This window comes from Vombatus ursinus, unplaced genomic scaffold, assembly GCF_900497805.2.
Source record: "Vombatus ursinus unplaced genomic scaffold, bare-nosed wombat genome assembly UNPS02014779.1, whole genome shotgun sequence".
In the NCBI taxonomy this organism is placed as follows: Eukaryota; Metazoa; Chordata; class Mammalia; order Diprotodontia; family Vombatidae; genus Vombatus; species Vombatus ursinus.
The window spans coordinates 14,485,675-14,499,708 of NW_020954557.1; the positions used below are offsets into that span (position 1 = coordinate 14,485,675).

A 14,034-nucleotide genomic window follows, 5' to 3' on the forward strand; every position below is an offset into this window, starting at 1 on the left:
TAGAGTATATGCATGCATACTTTCATTAATTCAGATAAATTGCTAAGGGGTGACTAAAATAAAAATTTTAACTCAGATATCTTAAAAATATTGATATCTTAAAAATATTGTTTTATTATTTTTGGCATTTTATATGTGTGCACACATATAAACATATATGTATACATACATATTATATTATAGTACATCTAGGACCTTCAGTTTCATTGGTTTGGGAACGAACTCAAGGAAATGCAGGTCACAATTCATCTATAGATTATGGTCTCCTAGAGTTGCCTGAGGTTCACACAGGTTATGTAACTCGACCAGATTCACACAGCTAGTAAATATTAAGGGAGAGGTTTTGAATCCAAGCCATGCTGCCTCTCATAGATACATACATCCTACGTTAAAAATTAAGTGGGCTAAAAATTATCTTTCTAAATTATGACAGAGTAATTAGATGCAGTGAACTTGAATGAAAAGAATCTAAAGTTTGGTATAGTAACTTTGTGGGAGTGTTAAGGAAATTCTCAGTAACTGTACTTCTTTAAAGTAAGTTTGTCTCGCTACAGCTGGAGGTTGGCTATATGATGTTAATCATGATATCTTTGCCTGATATCATAATTAGGGAGCTTCTTTCATACCAGAAGAGCTCAGAAATTTTCCCCTTTCTGATCTTAATCACCAAGCCTATTAAGAAGTACAGTAGATGGTATTCCCGTTTTGAATGTAGGAAGGCCAAGGCAAAGAAAAGCTGTGTACTTTCTAATGTTGTGAATGTAAACCCAGGACTAGGACCAAACTTTATAATTGAGAGCTTAGGGCTAGTTCCATTACCCTGTCTTTCTAGATTAGGCTTTGTTGTTTCAAAGAAAAGGTCCAGAGAACTGAGAGCATTCTCTATGTAATAGGAGACCTCCATGAGCCTTCTTCCTTTCATTCACAGGGACAGACCAACAGCAGAAGACTGTCTCTCTCATCCTTGGCTCCAGCAACGGGACTTTGTAGACTTGTTTCATCCTGAAGAAACTTCCTGTTCTTCTCAAACTCAAGAGCACACAGTCAGAAACTCAGAAGACAAAACCATTAAATCTACTTGTAATGGAACCTGTGGCGACCGAGAAGATAAGGAGAATATTCCTGAGGACATTAGTACAGTTTCCAAACGATTTCGTTTTGATGATTCCTTGCATAATCCTCAGGAGCTTGTTCCAGATTTGTTGTGCTAGCAACTTTCTCTTCATCATTTGAACTGAATTTAAAATCCACTGCAGTGTTGCCTATGAGATGTTATGTTTTGTAGCTTCATGTATAATGTGCTTATACTGAACATGCACTTTTGATTTGGGGAAGGATTGAAGGAAATGTGTTTGTGTTAATGTAATGGTTCATAATAAGAGAGCTTGATTCCTGTCCTGGAACCACAGAACTCACCAGAGAAGAAAATTTAAATAGTATATTTGCACATTTCAAATATTACTTCAAAAATAACGTTTTGAACATTTTTGGCTTGTATTCTGTAAATAAGAGAAACTAAGCTAAGTTTCACTAGGTTTGCCAAAGAGTTGCTATACGGTACCAACTAAGTACTTTTGGTAATTTTTTGGCTAGGACATAAATGCAGCAAAATGAAGAAATTGAAAGTTAAGTCTTTTGTCTTCCCCTAAGGTAAATGTTGTGTTATCCTTCTATTAATTGAATTCATTCAGAGCAACATCATCAAAATTAAGCTGTTCCATTTACTGCACTTTCCACCGAAATACCCAGAAGTCATCTTGCATCTGAGAAGAGCATTCAGCCCTTAGTTTTCTGGTTCTGCATACATCATACAGAGAATGTGATATTTTTCTTGATAAAAAGAAATAACAGGAGTTTCCTCTGCAGTTTGTCACTCAAGAAAGTGTTTTGGAAATTGGGTTTTGTAGTCTTAATAGATCTTTCCCTACTCCCAAAATATACCCAATCAAATACAGTTTGGAAGATGGTTACAAAACAGCTGGCAAAGCCTTCTGATGGATGCTCATGAAGATACCTTAGAAAATAGAGTGTTTCCCTTCGTTAAGCAGTGATATCTATTGAGGGTAGAAGAGTATGTGGCCAAATTTAGCTATGGAAGTAAGTAACAGAATCTAGGATGCAGAATAATGAAACTAAGAATCTGAAAACCAAACATTCGAAATACAAATAGGTATGAGAAGAAACTACTGGAGCACAATCTCACTAAAGTACAAATGACTAGAGTCCAATAAAGAGTCAAGCTCAATGGTATTTAAAGTGTTGGGAACAAGCCTCTTAACAATCTTCTGTACACACACAGCTCACAGTGAGTGGTGAGCTTCAGTATGAAACAAATTCCATGAGGTCCTATGGTGGCCTACGTAATAACTGAAGATTACAATACATCACTTTTTTTGGATTTAGCACAGAGATTGTCACCTGGTGTCCTTGATGTCTTCTGAAAAAGATCCAATCAAGGATGGGGGAGACACTTCTCTCTAGCCGATCCTTAAAGTCTACAAAGAGTGGCCTTCATTAGCAGGTATTTTGTCATCCCAGTAGGAAAGCTTAAGTCAAGGTAATAGGAGATTTCATGACCTATTGACCTTCTTACACCATGAAAAAGAGGCCAACTTTTGGCTAAAAATGGTAGACATCTCTAGTTACCTTCCTAGAAGTTTTAAAACACCAAATGTCTCAGTGATATCGCCATTATTACTAACAGCAAAGAGGGGTGGGTCCTTTGGCCTTAAATTTGAATTAATGTTGTCAAGAGTTTTTTAAAGTAGAAATTATGTGTGTTGAATATATGTGTGTAAGTTTTAAATATATAATCATTTACACAACTCTTGATTCATGATAGTTCTAGGTTCTTCAAAGACCTGTGAATCTATTTTATTCAACTCAGGTGCCAAAAGAATTTTTCTCATATATCATGTAAATATATAAAGAAATAGTTTTGAAGAAACAGACTAGAAATTGTAAAAGCTAAAATGGGCATCTTCCCTTCCGATAAAAGCGAAGGTTTATAGTTTTATAATAATTGTTTCCATTGATTTGCCATCAGTATTAAGTTACTGCACTCAAGTGTCAAATAACTTTCATTGGGAAGTGGTTATATGTATCCATTTTCTGTGATCAAATACATGCTCACTTGTCGAGAGATCTCAGTGCACATCAATAAATGAAATAAGCAAGAAATGTAAAATGTTGTAATATTATGAGCACTTAATATGTTTGGTGCTTTTCATGTCAGTTTCCTTTTTTTGCTGGAAGAAGCTTATATTCAGCCAGTCTCTGCTTTTCCCCTCAGCTATAGGGTATGTTGTATATCAAATTTGAAGTTAAATCTTTAAAAGTCTATTTCAATTATTTACTTCATCTCCTAAAATTAATTAAGGTTTATTGTGAAAAGACAGTAGAACTTGAATTATGGCAGCACTTACCATGTAAAATTCCAGTTGTTTCTATAAAAATGAATGTAAGTATTTCCACTGGTGGACAAAGTAAGCAGCACCTTAAACTATTTTCTCACTCCCTATATTGTTTCAGATTAGGTTGAATCCTGTGAAGGTATTATTTTGAAATGCATAATCATTAAAAATTTCTGATTTTATTCCAAGATGTTAAACTTTTAAAGTATCCTACCTGAAGTGTTTAAAAAAAGTTTCATCTTAAATTGCTTTAAAAGCAAGTAAGAGAAAATATAATGAAATAATATAAATATGTTTTATCAAACCATAGTAAAAGAATGTTTCAAAGTTTTACAGGGATTTTTCCCCATTTTAGTTGACTCGAATAATAAATTTTTAGTTGGCTAACTTCACTTCACAAAATAAAGGTTAATATAGTTATAGCTTAAAAATGGACAAAAGCAATTGAGGAGTAAATTATAAAGTTATTGTCTGAAATTTTACTAACACATTTTAAAATTACTTTAAAAAGGCAAAATTGAAATGATACAGAAAAGTTTGTAAAAAGGTTAAAAACATATTTACTACAACATTACAATTTTTTTCATGACCCTCAAGGATACATTAATAATTTAAAAAATTTTAATAGTTTTTTTTTCACCCAAAATGAGCAAGGCTGAATTAGGGAATCATTGAAACTAAATGTCTAATTATTATTCATTTTTCGATCACAGTGACTCCTACAATTCTTATTTCCATTTTCCTTTAAATAACAATGTATTAAAGATGAAAAAGGTAGGTCTTTTTAGTCAAAATGGAGGTCACCTTAACAGTAATAAATATCAGTAATTGCTCAACTGCTCTAAAGTTTAATTCTAAACTATAATAATTTTGCAAAATAAAATTTACTTTCTGAATATGGAGTACAAAGAGTTGGAGAATACCTTAAAAATAGAAAATTAAAATTTTATTATCTATAGTCACTTTGACTTGACTTTCCACAGCAGGTATAAAACATAAAAACAAAGCACTTTAAACATATAGAAACACATGGAATAGCATATTGTCCCCAAAGAACATTTACCTGTTTTTGATGTTTAAAATTGTTTACATTTCTTACTCTATTTTCATTTTAGCAATTGGATTTTCAAATGAAGCAAACACCTAGTAATGGATACTTTTTGAATTGTGTAAACAATTGTAGTTTTATTTCAAAGTATAAAAGCGAAATTTAAATTCTCTGGATTAATGTAAATGTCTAATTTTATTTTATAAGAATCTTTTAGAGTGCTTTAACTTACTGTAAAATATTGTATATAATTCAAGTATAGGTCCAACTGTCCTGTGGTAACTTTTGTTAGATAATTTAAGTTTTTAAGGGTAGAATGACAGATGTGATCAAGTCTGTTCACTTTAGAGCACTGTTCATTCTATGTACTTAATGAGCCTTTTGATTGTAAATTAAATGGCATTTTTTTTGTACCTACATTTGTCTTTATTTCAAAGCAGTCTCAGATATATTTTGAAAAGAGTACTTTTGTCATTTGGGTAGTGATCTTAATTCTTCCCATCCCTGCAGAAGGGTCTATTTCCCACTTCTCAACTAAAGCAGTAGAGTGATTATAAAAAGCCAAATCCTCCCTACCAGAGAAATTGTTTAACTTTGAGACAAATGATAGCTACCCTTTAGTGTATTAGTTAGGTTCAGGAATTCAAGGAACACAGACAAGTCTCATAATTGTTGATCTAACTCTTTGGTTTATTAATGGTCTATAAAGTGATTTAGTATACAAAAAAAAAAACCCAAAACTTGTTTTCCACCTCACTGCCTCCCAAGTTTCCACTTTTGCCTGATCTGAGGAAGTGAGGCCACACGAGTGTTCAGTTAAATCCCAGGCAACCAACCAGTTGTGGATGACCTACAGTTGTTAATGGGGTCTGGGGTTTCATAAAGGAGAAAAAAGGAACTCGTCATGAGGAGGAACACAGACATGGTAAAATGATATTTAAGTGTAGCCTCTAATTCCAAAAGTTTTTATCATCTTAATGGATTTAAGTTCATCTGACTTACTCATGATTACTCAATAGCATGTTGAATGGAAAGGCCTGGTGATCCTTAGGTTTCAGTAGCAGAGCCAATGGGAAGGCTCAGTAGTTTATCTCATGGGTAGAACTATAGTTGTTGACTATTTGCTTGTTAAATGTTGTGAATCGTCATATCTACCATGGCAGCCAGGAGACTAGAGGTCCATAAGTCTTGGGGAAGGAGAGAAAGCAACTGACAGAGTGATGACAATACTAAACAAACAAAATTTGGACTTGGTGGCTGATGCATGAAGGTCAGCCTTAGAGGAGGTGAGGTTTCCCTCTGTTTCTCCTACAGGAATAGGGGTTGTAAGCCAGTGTTCAGGTAGGACAGTTGGGGCAAGGGGAATGGGAGATTCTACATGGCATGGTCCACTGTCCCTTTTGTATTTGAGGGGTCTGGCCAAGGGTGGGCTCCATGTAGGCTAATGCTCTTAAACCATACTCAGTGTGTTGTCTTCCCCAGATTAGAATGTGAGCTCCTTGAAAGGAGAAGCGGTTTTTTATTTGTTTGCATCCACAGTGCTTAACACAATGCCAAGCATGTAGGTTCTACTTCATAAATATATTTTCATTCGTTTCATTCATCCCTTTTGTTAATTCAGTTACATAATAGTTTTGTTTTCAAGAAATTTAATTGCAAACTTATCTTTGTTTCTAATCAAAATGATAGACTAATTCAGGAAGTAAAACTAATCAATTTTATGTAATTATAAATTAGGCTGGAGTCATAGATTTAGCATTAAGATTAAATGTATGTTAGCTTGCAAAGGTATTTTAACTGCAGAACAATTATAGTTAACATTGCTCATTATTTACTCAGAAAACATTTTTTTGAGGTTCACTCTATTTGATACTCAGTTCATCCTTTTTTTCTCTAATACTAGCCTTCATGTCAATTTTTACCAATTTTTAAGCTCTTTGAGGGAAGGGATAATTTAATTTTATGTCTTTATATGTCCAGCACTTTGGTACATCTTAGCAGCTTAGTAAATGCTTGTTGAAAGACAAATAGCTTATATTTCACCATCACCCAGTCTTTCTTAAGCCCACCACCTGTTCTCACCTCTGGCCTAGCAGAAGACTTCACCTTCTACTTTATTGAGAAAATTGAGACTATCTGCCATGAGCTCCCTCTTGTCTCATCTTCTAGGGGGTGCTGACACTCCTGGGCCTCTTGGGTTAACATGACTATCAGCGACAGTCAGTTAACAGTTGGTATTGATGGTGGTGGTGAGGAAGATGAGTCCCCTCTCCATAGTGATTGCACCTCATGCTTGATGGCTGCAGGGGGCTGGTCTAGAAGCAGGCCCAGTGGTCTGGAGGGCATTGGATATTCCAAAGGCTCTTGCAATCAAGCTCTTAGGCTCTCTCCATTGGAGTCTGGGAGGAGGTAATGATTGACAAGGTGGTAATAGTTTGACTTGCCATTTATAATTGCAAGTCTCATTATAACCAATTTTTTCTGTATTAAGTTCTAAGTTGTTTACATTTGTAATTTGTTTAATACTTTTGGTGAACATAAACCTAAAATTACTTATTAAAATGGATAGGAATAAAGCTGCTAAAAAGTTCATACTCTTAACTGAGATATTATAAAATTCACAAGTAATGTAAATATTTTCTTCTTTCTCTACTGATATATTTCAGATATCGCTGGCGTCAGTGTAGTAAAGAAAACATTTCCCTGTTCTTGGGGTCAAATACCCCTGCCAATAGACTAGAAAGAGAAACCACTAATTATGTTGTTCATCTATGATTTAACCAAGGTCATCTATTCTTTTCCTGCTGTATATTGCCTACAAATGCCTCCTGATTGTCATGGCTTTGTTTCCCTAACAGATCTGTCTGTCCTTGACTCTTTTCCTGGGTAGCTGAACAGGAAAATGAGAGAATGCCACAGTTTTTGTGGCATCATCTTTAGAAGACACTATATTTCAAGTGCTGCTATAGGGGTAGTTACCAGGGATGTGGGAGATGTTGTGGAGTAAAAGAAAGCAACAGAGCTGTAATAAAGGTGGAACTGTGGTTTCAGGCACTACATGCATGTTTCTGGGAGAACCCATCTCTCCCTACTGTTACCAAGATGTCTAGCTTTGACAGTACTCTCTTATCTCTTTCAAACAGAACTTCTCTCTCCCTTGGCCTTGGCTTGCAATTAGTACATAAAGTCTCTCCAAGCTTAGCTGTATCCTTTCCGAACTACCACTTAAGTGTTTATCCTTAGAGGTTCTCCCACTTAGAAAGAATATAAGCTCTTGGCTTTGTTATTGGAGTTCTATCTGGGGTAGACAGGGGTCATAGGACTCAGGACAAATTCACCCTCCTGACAGAAAAATTCACTGTGAAAAATCTCTTTTCTTCTTTTCAAATGCCTTCCCTTCCCCGTGCCTCAGCTTCCAGACTAGGGCTATTCTGTATATAATGGGGTTTACTAAATGTCTTCGTACACAGAGTTGTCAAACACAAAGCCCAAGTTAGATTAAAAAGCAATTGGGAAATATTTAACAAATAAACAAAATACAATAGAACATAGATAATGTTAATATTTGGTTTTCTAAGTCAATGTGCCACCTGCATGGATGCTTGTGTATAGTTTAATACCCCAGTTTCTATTTGAGTTTGACACCATTGACCTTACAGATTGCCCTAGTAAGTCAGCGAATGGGTAGGTGTATGCTTGTTTCCTAGGTGGGCCTCCTGTCAAAAACACATGAACAACAACCCCAGAAAACAAACTTTGATTAGCGCATGGTATTTTTAAAGGTAAAATGGTAAAATTTCTTCTTGGCCAATTCAGAATCTTTAGTTTTGTCTGCTATCTATTCCCAGATATCTTTAGGACAGGGCAAAATGAGCAATGCTTCGCATGTGGTGGTTAGGTGAATGAATGAATGTGGAAGGAATATTAGGCACAGTAGAAACAACGGAGTAAAACAAAACAAATATTGTGATACTATTTGTAAAGTGCTTAGCATAGTGCCTGGCGCATAGTAGGTACTATGTAAATGTTGTTGTTATTTATTCCTCTCTTCCATCTTCCCTCCCCTCACTCAGCATTTTTGGCAGTTATATCAAGTTAGAAGACTGAGCTAACAGCTTGAAGTTAGCAACAGTGGGACAAATTTAAAGTAAGGAGAAAAATCAAGTCCACAGCAGTATTGTTACAGAAGGAAGACAAGCCAAGAAAATACAAAATGGCAAAGAGTCAGCTATATGAATGTGTTATTAAAAAAAGACCTGGAGGTCCTAGTTAGTCAGTGACTGAACCAAGAATCAGTAACAGTCTGTGAGTTTTTGGTTTAGTTGTTTAAAGAACTAAAACAGAGAACAAAAATATGATGGTTTGTGGAATGTTCAAATGGGGCAGCTAGGTGATACAGTGGATGGAATGTCAGGCCTGGAGCCAGAAAGATTCATCTTCCTGAGTTAAAATCCAGTCTCAGACACTTATTAGCTATATGACCCTGGGCAAGTCAGTTGGCCTCAGTTTCCTCATCTGTAAAATGAGCTGGAGAAAGAAATGGCAAACTACTCCAGTGCCAAGAAAACCTCAGATGAGGTCACAAAGAGTCAACTAAACAACCTTTCAATTCTATACAAGGTCTATGAAAAAAAAAAAAGAAAGAGTGCTGTGAGACTTAGAGTCCCATCCTTTTTGCTTTACTTTTAGAAAGGGGAACAACTTAAAATGGCAAGAATACATTTTTTTAAAGATTGGAAAATAGATTTTTTAAGTAGGGGGAAGGGAGCAATTATTATTTATTAGCTTGTACAATAGAAATAATTTTAAATTGTAAAAGGATTAATGAAAGGTGGGGATCTCCTATTCTCCAAGGATAGAACTGTAGCAAGGTGGGAGGGCCAAAGGGGAGGAGAGATATGCTTTTCCTAATGTTTTGTAAACTATAAAGCATTATAAAAATGTGAGTTGTTATCATCATCCATTATGGACATAATATATGTAACATATTATATGTTATGTATTACAGTATAAGTATATTACATTATTAATGTAATATAACTATAATGTTGCATGGGTACATATTAATATGTTATATAATAATTAGGTCATATATAATTATATAAGTATATTATCCATCTTAAAAGCAATAATATATGTAACATATCATATCTTACATAATATAATAATCATACATATGAACTATTTTATTAGTTGTGTAGGTAATAATAGCACAGAACACAAGTTCTTCCATATCCTACCAAGCTGGAAAAACTTTGAGTAAGAGTCCTGCAGTAGGCTGTATATCTGTCATCTAAGGACCAGTCTAGCTAAATTGGGAAAGGAGACTCATGGGGAAGTTACTTAACATCTGTGGGACTCAGTTTACTCATCTGTAAAAAAAAAGAGAGGAAGTTATACTCAATGGCCTCTGATAGCCCTTCTAACTCTATATCTACCAATATGATGTTATGATCCTATGTCTATGAAGACCACTTACTAAAGCTTAGAAATGCTGTGATTTGTGTGGTTAGAAGTATTCCCAGAGGGGGCAGCTTGTTGGCTCAGTGGATAGAGCACTGGCCCCGAAGGAGGACCTGAGTTCAAATCTGCACTCAGACCAAACACTTGACACTTACTAAATGTGTGACCCTGGGCAAGTCACTTAACCCCAATTGCCTAAAAAGGAAAAAAAAAAAAGTATTCCCAGTAGTCAAGCATTTATTAAGCACCTACTATGTGCCAGGTAGTGTGCTAAGTACTAGGGATACAAAAAGAGGCAAAAGACAGTCCTTGCCCCCAAGAATCACACAGTCTAATGGGAGAGATAATGAGCAAACATATATGTACAAATAAGCTATATTTAGGCTAAATAGGAAATAATTGACATCAGGAAGACACTAGAATTAGGATGGGTTAGGAAAGGTTTCCCGTAGAAGATCAGATTTTAGTTGTCACTTAAAGGAAGCTGCAAAGCCCATAGTTAGATTGAGGAGGGAGAAAATTCCACGCATGAAAGAGACAAAGAAAAATGCCCAGAGCCAAAAGAATGTCTTGTTCTTGGAACGGCAAGGAGGCCAGTGTCACTAGAATAACAAGAAGTCTGGGAGTGGGGGGTGGAGAGTGGAAGGGAGGGTTTGAGAGGAGGGGGAGGGTGGAAGCTGGGGGCTGAAGGGAGGGGAAGGAGGTGGAAGATATAAGTAGGCTAGAAACGTGGGGGGTGGGACGGGGGTGTTGATTGTGAAAGTCTTTGAATGCCAAACAGAAGATTTTGCATTTGATCCTGGAGGTGATAGGGAGCCATTAGATTTTACTGAGTAGGGGAGTAACATGATTAGACCTGTGCCTTAGAAAAAATCACTTTGGTATTGAATGGAGAATGGATTGGAGTGGAGAGAGACTTAAGGCAGACAGACCCATAAGCAGGCTATTGCAATAGTCTAGGCCTGAGGTGATGAAGGCCTGCCCTAGAGTGGTGGCAGTGTCAGAGGAGACAAAGGAGAGTTTCTAGAAATGTTGTAAAAGTGAAATAATAGGCCTTGGCAACAGATTGGATGGTGGGGTGAGGGGGAGGAGAGGGTAAGAGATAATGAGGAGTCCAGGATGACACCTAGGCTGTGAATCTGAGTGACTAGGAAGGTCTCACACTATCACAGATAATATCATGAATCCCTAAATTTAGAAAGAAGTATTCTAGGTTATATCTACATTAATAGAAAGAGTTAAATCATTGCAAATTCCCTACACTAATAAAATCACAGAACCAGACCACCCTTTGCAAATAAAATGAAATAAAAGAAAGTTTGTATTTTGTTTAAATTCTAGGAAAAGCTGTCCCCAAAAAGTCATAGCCTGGAAGTAGCTAGCAGACCATCAGGAATGATTAGGGTGGATGCAGGGTTAGCTGGCAGTTGCTGAACAGAACTCTAGGTCCTTGTCAATCCACTGTTTCTGAGTTATAACCAAGTCTGCTCAAGCAAGGATGGGTTTTATTGATTTTTTTAAAATTTAATGACAAAACTGAAGGATTTGGCATTTTTCTATTTCTATTCTTTATAGACACCCAGATTTTAGAGATCATAATCCTCACTAAGAAATTAATTAAAGATGAATCTACTATATGTACAGGTTAAAAGGATATTTCCAGTTAGCTCTTAGAGGCCTAGCTGTACTATGAATTAATCCCAGCAGACCGAGTAGAACTGCATGTAACGAAAGAGTTAAAAGCTTGGTCAGAGGAATAAATTAAATATACTAGATTCTCCTTTCCGCTGCTTTCAATATGGGGCATATTCCAGCCTCTCATTCCCATATCCACTAAAGAAATTAAAACGACTAAATTTGAAATCCCTTGTGATCTTACCTAAATTAAGTCCCAACTGTTGGGCTAAATGGATATTAGAATAGCAACCATATTTGTAATTGAATTTATTGCCTGTTTGCACTGTCACATTGAGTAGGATTCAGAGATGAAAATAATGTGCTTTCTTCCTCACTGTGAAAGGGGTTGCTACCTCAATTTAAGAAAAACGTGGAGGTTTTGTTAATTGGGGTTTGCACAAAAGAGACCCCCAAATGAATATTTAAATAGCCAAACACTAAGCACCATTTAATTCAAGTTACAAAAGAGAGCTTGGACATTCAGTTAGAAACCCTTTTAAGCTGCTCTCGCTAGTGTGAACATTGTCTAGTCTAGATTTTTTTTTCAAGTCAGCAAGTTGTTGGCTACTTTGTTTAACTATGAATCTCATTCATTAAATGTGAGAGTTTGAAGACACTAGAAATAAACCTTTCTTGTTTCCAGACAGAAACAGAGGCTCGTTACAATGATTTCAGACTCTTAGAGGACTCAACTTGTAAGTGAACTAATTTAAACTGACAAGACCCCACCCTTTCCAAACACAGCATATGTACAGAACCCTACAACATTGCATCTGGGCTCTGTTTCATATCTAGCGTTGAAAGACATGTTTTCCAAGGTCCAAGGTCTGATAATAAGAAAGGCATGTGGGTATTCTAAAACCTACCAGTCTCCATACTATGTGTTCATATGTGTGTGTACCAAATAACTGTAACATAATGCCAGTATATGCATACTATATGGCTCCTTTAATATGTTATATTCATTAGGACTTGAATATTTTCCAGATTTTGTGGGAGAAAATAGGTTTTGTGACTTACATTCTTAAAGTGCAGAATTTCATTCAGTTGGCTTTTAATAATAGATTGAGAGCTAGAAGAAAAGACCTCAGAGTCCACACACCCTGATACCCTCATTTTACATGAGGAATCTGGAGGTTGTGACTTGCCCAAGGTCACATAAAGAGTTAAAAATGCTTGATACAAGTCACCTTGAAAGATTCTTTTGCTTCTATACTTTCACAAATCTCTGATCTCCTTGATATATAGGATATTAACACAAATAGTGCAGATGGCAATCCCAGCCACACCCTGTAGTCCTCTGGACTCTCTCTCCATCGGGTCTTGCCACAAGGGGTCCACCTGCTCTGAATTTGCTTTCCCCTCCACCATTTTCTCATGTTGTATTTGATGATATTGCTTACAGCCTTCCATCTCCCTCTTCCATAAGGCTTTACAAATGAGTTTGACTTTAATTGTATGTACTTACTCTATATATACTTATACATGCACTTGGCCCTCCATTAGAATATAAAAGCCTTGGTAATACAGTCAGTGCTGCTATGATATGTGTTTGGAAAATACAAATTTGTTCTAATAAGACTTATAGATTAAGAACATGTTTAATATAAAGTGAATTTTCAGTGTGCTAATGTCCGATTTCTTCCTCAAAAAACAGTGAGAGAACTCAAAATTCCAGCCCTTCACGTTAACTCAAAAGCTGAAACCCTTCCAGTGCCCACTCCACAAGCAAACTTTTGGTCTTTGTCAAGGTAAAGTGCCACATTTATTGTATGTCTTGTCCTGCAGTAGGAGCTGAGGGCAGAGTTGCACCTCCACTCTCACCCCACCTCCTTCCCCTGTGGCCCACAGCCCAAAGCAAAAGACTTTGCCAGCTGGCCCCAAGGGAACCCAGGCCAGGCAATTAGCAGCCCCAGGCCACAGACCCTGCCACTGTTTATTGTAGTATTTATAGATTTCTTAACCATTTAACTTGCATACAACTGTGCTGCCATTTTTTTTACTAGGTTCCTATCTTTTTTTTTTAATGTATAACTGACAAAGTTTTTAGGTGTTATGTTGCTAACCCCACTTTCCCCTTATTTTGTGATTTTGCCTGGCATGGTGCTTTTGGGAAATACATATATTACGTTATAGCAGAGCTGACTGTGAAATGGTTTTGTGCTTTATAAAGTGCTCTGCACATAGTAGATCTTAATCAACATTTGTTTATTGACTTTGATTGTCCTGTTTCTCTGCTGTACAAGGATATTAAGTCCTCCAGGCCTGAGATACTCTCCCTCCTCATCTCTGTTACCTGGCTAGAATCTCACCTTCTACAAAAAACCTTTCTCAATCTCTCTTGATTCTAGTACCTTCCCACTTTTGATTATTTCTAATTTATCTCATTTTAGCTCATTTGTTCGTAGCTATTTGTGTATTCCATTGTGATTT

General features: G+C 36.2%; 1 protein-coding gene across 1 annotated transcript in view; it reads left to right on the forward strand.

The window, feature by feature from the left end:
* The window catches only part of STK17B (serine/threonine kinase 17b), a 37,897-nt gene extending 33,023 nt beyond the window's left edge, over window positions 1–4,874 (forward strand). Inside the window, exon 8 of the mRNA XM_027865921.1 lies at window positions 929–4,874. Coding sequence (XP_027721722.1) covers window positions 929–1,211 — 283 coding nt within the window. The 3' untranslated portion in view covers window positions 1,212–4,874. The remainder of the gene's footprint in view (window positions 1–928) is intronic.
* Window positions 4,875–14,034: the final 9,160 nt, after the last annotated feature.